This window comes from Somniosus microcephalus, chromosome 19, assembly GCF_052327205.1.
Source record: "Somniosus microcephalus isolate GS21.2 chromosome 19, FLI_Smic_1.0, whole genome shotgun sequence".
Lineage (NCBI taxonomy): Eukaryota > Metazoa > Chordata > Chondrichthyes > Squaliformes > Somniosidae > Somniosus > Somniosus microcephalus.
Genome location: NC_141005.1, coordinates 16,060,448 through 16,069,033, shown reverse-complemented (window position 1 = coordinate 16,069,033; position 8,586 = coordinate 16,060,448). Strand labels below are relative to the sequence as shown.

The 8,586-nt window shown below is 46.2% G+C and overlaps 1 protein-coding gene across 1 annotated transcript in view; it reads left to right on the top strand.

Moving 5' to 3' along the window:
- wscd2 (WSC domain sialate O sulfotransferase 2) overlaps positions 1-8,586 on the top strand; it is a 342,002-nt gene that overhangs the window by 221,338 nt on the left and 112,078 nt on the right. The window contains exon 5 of the mRNA XM_086012017.1: positions 3,319-3,493. Coding sequence (XP_085868143.1) covers positions 3,319-3,493 — 175 coding nt within the window. The remainder of the gene's footprint in view (positions 1-3,318; positions 3,494-8,586) is intronic.

Here is an 8,586-nt window from a genome sequence, read left to right as displayed (position 1 = left end):
CAGGGCCCAAAAGCCTGAGACTCAATTTAAAATGTTGCCCGGCAGCAGAATCACAGAGGGACACAGAGAGGCCCCAAAGCCTGGCACTCGATTTAAACCGCCCGGCCCAAAACAGCCCTGGCAAAGCCGGGCTCCCCCAGCTAGTATATATATATAAAGAAAAGAAATACCAGCCACTCACCGTGCTGTTGAAACACCTCAGACTACTCCACACAGCGAATTGCTTTTGTTGTGGCGGTAACTGTTAATATATCAGCAAACGGCAGCTATTCTGTGCCAACAATCAGCTAAATGACCAGTTCATTTTCTTTCTGGGAGGATTGTTTGAGGGAAGGCTGTCAGGGCACTGGGCGAACTCGCTAATTTCCCTTGAGTAGTGCCATGGGACTTGTAATGCCCACCAGACAGAATGGACCTTGGTTTATCATTCCAGTCACAGAGTGGTAGTGTGGATAGGAAAGACCTATTTCCCTTAGCAGAGAGGAGAGGTCAATAGCCAGGGGGCATAGATTTTAAAGTAATTGGTAGAAGGATTAGAGGGAGTTGAGGAGATCTTTTTTCACCCAGAGGGTGGTGGGGGCCTGGAACTCACTGCCTGAAAGGGTGGTGGAGGCAGAAACCCTCAGGGCATTTAAAAAGTATTTGGATATGCACTTGAAGTGTCGTGTCCTACAAGGCTACGGACCAAGAGCTGGCTGGTGGGATTAGGCTGGATAGTTCTTCTGGCCGGCACAGACACAATGAGCCGAATGGCCTCCATTCTGTGCTGTAAATTTCTATGATTCTATGATTCCAAGCCCTGTCGCCAGACCTCTCTCTATTTAATCCTGGCTACTCCAACCCAACTTTTCTCTTACTCATTTCTTAAATCTCATTGTCTCTTTCTCCCAGGCCCTGTCTGTTCCACTCTTCTCAGTCCCTTTCCAGGTTCCCTCCCTCGACATTGTAGCTGTGATCATGAGGCTGCCTGCAGCATCTGACATCAGGCCAATATACTTAAGTCTGCCTCCATGCTTCTCCAAGACTGATATAATCTTCAGGTGAAGATATCACACTTTAAATGCCAGTGACGTGGAGAAACTAGAGAAGCTGGGGTTGTTCACCTGAGAACAAAGAAGGTCAAGGGGAGATTTAGTTGAGGTGTTCAAAATCATGAAGGGTTTTGATAGAGTAAATAAGGGGAAACTGTTTCCACTGGCAGAAGGGTCGGTAACCAGACGACGCAGATTTAAGGTAATTGGCAAAAGAACCAGAGGCGAGATGAGGCGAATTTTTTCTACGCAGCGAGTTGTTGTGATCTGGAATGCGCTGCCTGAAAGGGCGGTGGAAGCAGATTCAATAGTAACTTTCAAAAGGGAATTGGATAAATACTTGAAGTGGAAAGAATTGCAGGGCTATGGGGAATGTATAGGGGAGTGGGATTAATTGGAGAGCTCTTTCAAAGAGCCGGCACAGGCACGACAGGCCAAATGGCGGCCTCCTCTGCTGTATCATTCTATGATTCTATGAATTCTGTGTTGATTCTATGATTCAATCCTATTTTGGACTCTAGGGGAATCAAGGGATATGGGGATCGGACGGGAAAGTGGAGTTAAGATCAAAGATCAGCCATAATCTTATTGAATGGCGGAGCAGGCTCGAAGGGCTTATGGCCTACCCCTGCTGCTATTTCTTTTGTTCTTAAGAAAGTAGCTGTCACTTGGATCTTAAAGGCATCTAATGCTTGATGGCATGAGTGGGCGGGACACCATATCACACAAAAGTGTATTTCTGGAAAAAACACTGATTTTCCATCATGTATCAATTATCTTGGCCTCAAACTTCTCTATGACCCACCATTAACACAGCTCTGTGATTATCTGACCAACAAACCCATCCCTTTTTGATAGATCTCGGCCTCACTTAACCCGCTCTGTGTCGCCCTCCTCCCACCCCATTTCAACACACCTCAAAATCCCTTATCCCACCGCCCTCTCCAAATCCCCAAGAAACTGCTGTCTCTTTAACATATTAATACGACCTGCTCCAATTAATTTCTCACTTTGGCCAAATTGGAATATTTTGCTCTTCCGCTGCCGCCTCAGCTGGCTGGTTGGCCAAGAATTAGCAAAATGCAACTAACCGAGGCAATCAAGTTAAGTGACGGGCCGTCCCCACCACCTCTAACCCAGTGGTCGGATGCTGAACACACAACTGACTCACCGACGACGTTACAAATTCCACTTCAGAAATTTGAAATCAATTTGCCATGTTTCATCTGACCACACAGCCTTCAAAGCCTATTGATTTTTCAGACTGTTTACTGAAATATTATGTTTAGATATTTGCAGTCGTCTATGGGAAAACCCGTGCTGTCAGCGATGAATTGAACCTGTCTTGTTGAAAAGAACTTGCATTTAGATAGCGCCTTTCACGACCTCCGGACTTCCCAAAGCGCTTTACAGTCAATTAATTACTTTTGAAGTGTAGTCATTGTTGTAAAGTAGGAAATGATGTAAGAAAACTACTAGGTACTTGGTCTAAGCGTTAAACAAAGCTTTAATCAACTGTTTAACAACATGGAGGTCTAGTTGTGTCCTTCACTAGTTCCTGTTAAGAATGTCCTGCGCAAGCTGGGCCCGTGCCCGAGTATTTATACTCTCCCTGGACAGCGCCACCCGTAGGCCGCTCAGTATTATTTCATAAGTCTTTCTTTCATGAATGACTGATTCATGTCAGGAAACATGGCAGCCAATTTGCGTACAGCAAGAGCTCACAAACAGCAATGTGATAATCATCAGATAATCTGGTTTTGATTTTGATTGGCGATAAATGTTGACACTGGAGAGAACTCCCCTGCTCTTCTTCGCATAGTGCCATGGGATCTTTTACGCTTACCTGAGAGGGACGAGGGGGTCATGGTTTAACATCGTATCCGAAAGACGGCACCTCCGACAGTGCGGCACTCCCTCAGTACTAGCACTGGAGTGTCAACCTGGATTTTTGTGGTCAAGTCTCCGGAGTAGGGCTTGAACCCATGACCTTCTGACTCAGAGGCGAGGGTGCGACCTTTCAAGGACGGGAGGGTTGGGTGTGGAGGTGGGGGTGGGGGTTGGGTGTTGGGTGGAGAGTAAAGGGGACAACATTGGAATTTAAATAAGAAAACAATAAAGTCACACGAGTTCTTTAAAGGTGAAGATTCCTACAAGGGCTGTAAATGTTGGCTGACACAAGACATGTGGCTCTGGGTCCAATCTACATTGTTAAGTTTATGTGAAGACTTTTTTTAATGAGGGTTGCTTTTCGATCTAAAGCTGAAGTGATTTTCTTTTCGTATAGGAATATACTTTAGCTATCCTGGCAGGAGCAGCCTGTCGCTGTGGTTTCCCCACCATGCACTTCACCCTGCACGAGCCAGAGGACGAGCAACTGTGTGCACAGAAATGTGCTGGTGAGGAGTACGAGAACTGTGGGAATGGAGAATACTTTGTTGTTTATCAAACGCAAGTACAAGGTATCATTCACATTATTATGTTGCTGCTTTCTAAAATTACCATTTGATGAAACATGTATACAGATACATGTAGAAATAGTAAAAGAAGGAAAAGAAAGACTTGCATTTATATAGCGCCTTTCACGACCTCAGGACGACCCACAGCACTTTATAGCCAATGAAGTGTAGTTACTGTTGTGATGTAGGAAATGCGGCAGCCAATTTGCGCTCAGCAAGTTACGGTAATAGGTTTTGGTGATGCTGGTTGAAGGATAAATATAGGCCAGGACTCCCCAAATCAAATCAAATCAAATCAACTTTTATTGTCATTGTTAGTGCACAAGTGCAGTACAACGAAATGTAGGCTTGCGGCTCCCGAGAGTGTACATTTAGATTAAGACATTTAAACATTCCACATACATTTGGCTTGTAATACATTAACATAAACATAACCATAATAAAGTGCATTGGCAGATGTGCAGGCTTTAGAGTTTATTTGTGGAGTTCAGTAGGATGACAGCCCTGGGAAAGAAGCTGTTCCTAAATCTGGTCGCACGGGTGCGAATGCATCTGTAGCGTCTCCCAGATGGCAGGAGGGCAAACAGACTGTGGCTGGGGTGGGTAGGGTCTTTGATGATGGACCGTGACCTCCGTAGACAGCGTTTCTGGTATATGTGCTCTATGGTCGGTAGCCGGGTACCGGTAATGCGTTGGGCAGTTTTTCTTTGTTCTTCTTTGAAATAGTGCCACGGAATCTTTTATGTCCACCTCAGAGAGTAGACGGGGGCCTCGGTTTAACATCGCAACCAAAAGGACGGCACCTCTGACAGTGCAGCGCTCCCTCAGCACTACATTGAGAGTGTCAGCCTGGATTGCTCTGTTCAGATCTCTGGAGTGGGACTTGAACCCACAACCCTCTGAACTCAGAGGTGAGAGATGTACCCACAGAGCCACGGCTGACACATAATGTACCGAAAATATACACCTTGAGAGTGAATATAAGGCCGTGATCCAACAGAAGGGAATCGTCACAGACTGTGAGTGAAAACCAAGCAACAACAACAACTTGCATTTAGATAGCGACTTTAACATAGCAAAATGCCCCAAGGCCCTAAACAAGAGTGATACCAATAAAAAATGTTGACAACAAGCCACAGAAAGTGATATCAGGACAGGTGACCAAAAGCTTGGTCAAATTGGTAGGTTTTAAGGAGCATCTTAAAGGAGGAGAGCGAGGTAGCGAGCTTTAGGGAGGGAATTCCAGAGCTTCGGGCCCAGGCAGCTGAAGGCATGGCTGCCAATGGTGGAGCGATTAAAATCGGGGATGCGCAATATGCCAGAATTGGAGGAGCGCAGAGATCTCGAAGGCTTGCTGGGCTGGAGGAGGTTACAGAGATAGGGAAGGGCGAGGCCATGAAGGGATTTGAAAACAAGGATGAGGACTTGAAAATCGAGGCGTTGTCAGACCAGGAGCCAATGTAGGTCAGCGAGCACGGGGGGGTGTGAAGGGTGAACGGGACTTGGTGCGAGTTAAGATACGGGCGGCAGAGATTTGGATGAGCACAAGTTTATGTTGGGTGGAAGATGGGAGGCCCGGCCAGGACAGCGTTGGAATAGTCGAGTCTGGAGGTAACAAAGGCATGGATGAGGGTTTCAGCAGCAGATGAGCTGAGGCAGGGGTGGAGTCAGGTGATGTTACGGAGGTGGAAGTAGGCAGTTTTGGTGATGGAGCAGATATGTGGTCGGAAGCTCATCTCGGGGTCAAACACAACACCAAGGTTGTGCATGGTGTGGCTCAGCTTCAGACAGTTGTCAGGAAGAGGGATGGAAACGGTGGCCAGGGAACAGAGTTTGTGACAGGGACCAAAGACAATGGCTTCAGTCTTCCCAATATTTAATTGGAGAAAATTTCTGCTGATCCAGTGCAAAAGCAAAGGATTTTCTTTGATATTATCAGAAATATTTCTGAACCAGATGAAAATGAGTGATGCCATGCTCCCAGCGAGCAGCCCTGTCCACAGGGAAGTGCAGGTCGGAGAGTGTGGGTTGTAGTGTTGTTGCCCTGTCTCCGATCCCTGCTCCCTGTGAATGTGGCTTTCTGCCGGAATTGTGGAATCACCAATTTCAACAATATACTGATCTAGTTTATACCTTATCAAAATGTATTTAAGTAAACACACAGTAAAGGTAACTTAATCGTGGGACAGAGTCGGCCAAGTTTCTTTGCAATGCTAAATTATCCTTCGCGCCCAAGTTTCACCTGGAGAATGTAATGTAGCAGTTTGATACAACTGAGTGACTCACTAGACCATTTCAGAGGGCAGTTAAGAGTCAACCACATTGCAGTGGGTCTGGAATCACATATAGGCCAGACCGGGTAAGGACAGCAGATTTCCTTCCCTAAAGGACATTAGGGAACCAAATGACAATCCGATAGTTTCATGTTCACCATTACTGATACTAGCTTTTTATTCCAGATTTATGAAATTAACTGAATTTAAATTCCCCAGCTGCCGTGGTGGGATTTGAATTCATATCTCCAGATCCGTAATCCAGGCCTCTGAATTACTAGCCCAGTAACATAGCCACGATGCTACCGCACCCCGACATTGATTTATTTTCCCTGGACTTATTCGCTTGTTGACATTTTGCCTGTTCTACCCCGCTCTCTCACGCTGGGTTACAGTTCTGTGGCTGCTCACCAGGATCTCACCCAAGTGCCAGTTTGTGAATGTTGCTGGGGCCATTCGACCATGGGGGGGATGGGGGGGAGCGTCACAGGCTGGCCTGACCCTGTCCCCACCCAAGGTGTGCGCACTCCCGCCAATGACTGCTGGATGATGTTCAGGAGCGGGAAGCCTGCCTGGTTGTTTTTTTGCCACCCTAGCCCTGCGGCACTGAGGCTAACTGTAGCATTCCACCCGCCGGGGTCAGCTAGCTGAGCACAGACTAGGGACTGTAATAGGTTCTAAGAACATTTGCAGAGCAAGCGACTGACTATGTACCGTTGCTATGGTCTTAGCAGCTATTGAATGAATAATTACCTCATTGCAGCGATCTAACAGCAACCGTAGAATTTGTCTGGAGCAAGAATTCCTCTGGTTGCCAAGTGACATTGTAAATGCATCGGTAAAGATTCCCCTCTTCAGTATTTCTAGATTCTTCTTTTCAACGTGTTCCCGATTTCATTAGAGAAATTGAATGAAGGAAAACATCACCAATGTCAGTATATCCCGTGACCTGCACAATTCTCAGCCCCACCCTTCAGACACTTCTTACCCCTTGTGTTTTATTCAATGCTATCTTTGTAACCTGCATGCAGATTTTCTGGTAATTCCAACAATCAATGCCCTTTCTGATGATACATCCCTAACTCATTCTGTGCGTGTGTGTGTGTACGTGTGTGCATACATGTGTGTGCGCGCACGTGTATTTGTGTGTGTGTGCATGCACGTGTGTGCGCGCGCACGTGTATTTGTGCGTGTGTGTGCATGCATGTGTGTGCACACGCTCTCGTGTATTTGTGTGTGTGCATGCATTGCGCGTGTCTGCACCACGTGCACGTGTATTGCGCGTGTATGCATGTGCGTGTCTGCGTGTGTGTGTGTGCACATGTGCACACACCTCACTCTACTGTGAAACTGCGTATTTTTCATGAATGGAGCAAGAGTAATTCAATTATACACACTCTGTCATGCAGTGGATGGCGAGGAGATGCTTTACAAAGTATATTTAGGTTGTAGTTGAGGAACTGTTGCTGGCTATCCATACTGCTGTATAATATAGCACCTGATCATGAAGAAATTAAACTGACTCGTTCCTTCACATGAAGGAAAGGTTAGAAAGTCTACCCTGATTTTGAAAGTAGATTACATGAGCTACAAAAGCATTTTGACTGCATAAACTCTCAATACATGGCCCTCTTTTCCATTTCCCTCCCAATTTACTCCCCATTTCTCCTTGCCTGTCCAGAAGGTGAGAAATCCCCTCTCCTACCTCTCTGCAACCAAAACCCTAATTCTGACCTTTACTACCCTGAGGATGGACTTCTCCAATCTCCAGTGGTCCTGACGCTGGTCTCTGTAGGTGCCGGGATCCAATCTCTAGGCCAGTGTGCCTTTGTTACAAGTGGGATGAGTTCTGTATTCCTCGGTGATGCCCAGTCGGACCATACTGCTGTTAAGAGAAAGCTGGTGGATGTAGCTATTCCCAGACCACAGGAGGCTTGCCTAGTCTGAGAGAAGCACAGACAGAAGTGGCCCACTCTTTATACACTGTAGAATTCCAGCACGTTGAAAGAAAGGAAGACTTGCATTTCTATAGCGCCTTTCACGACCACCGGACGTCTCAAAGCGCTTTACAGCCAATCGGAGTACTTTTTGAAGTGTAGTCACTGTTGTAATGTGGGAAACACGGCAGACAAAATTGTGCACAGCAAGCTCCCACAAACAGCAATGTGATAATGACCAGATAATCTGTTTTAGTGATGTTGGTTGAGGGATGAATATTGGCCCCAGGACGAACTCCCCTGCTCTTCTTCAAAATACCGCCATAGGATCTTTTACATCCCTCTGAGAGAGCAGACGGGGCCTTGGTTTAATGTCCCATCTGAAAGACGGCACCTCCGACAGTGCAGCGCTCCCTCGGTACTGCACTGGAGTGTCAGTCTAGATTTATGTGCGCAAGTCTCTAGAGTGGGACCCACTGAGCCACAACTGAAGGATCAGAATGAGAAAAAAGTGTGCTGTTTAGATGAAACTGCACCCATCATCATGTTGAACAGTCAAAGCTCAGAGAAATGACCCAGTGAGTTTTTACGCCTTTTATTGTCATCTGTCACTTTTAGTGACCATTTTGTGAAGTCCCGCTTCCATTTTGTGTTGCTTTTTCTTTTCATTTCGACCTGATCATTTATCATTTTGAATTTGTTTTCTTTCATTGTGCATTCCGGCCAGCATTGCCTTTAAAGACATTTTTTTATACATTTCCAAATTTCCCTCTGTCACATCTGTCACTCGACTGAAGTGCACAGCTCTCTCTGAATGAGCAGCGTAATGAGACTACGGGAGCAGTCAGTGCGGAAAAACAAAAGTGTTAGACTGCTTGGAAATGCT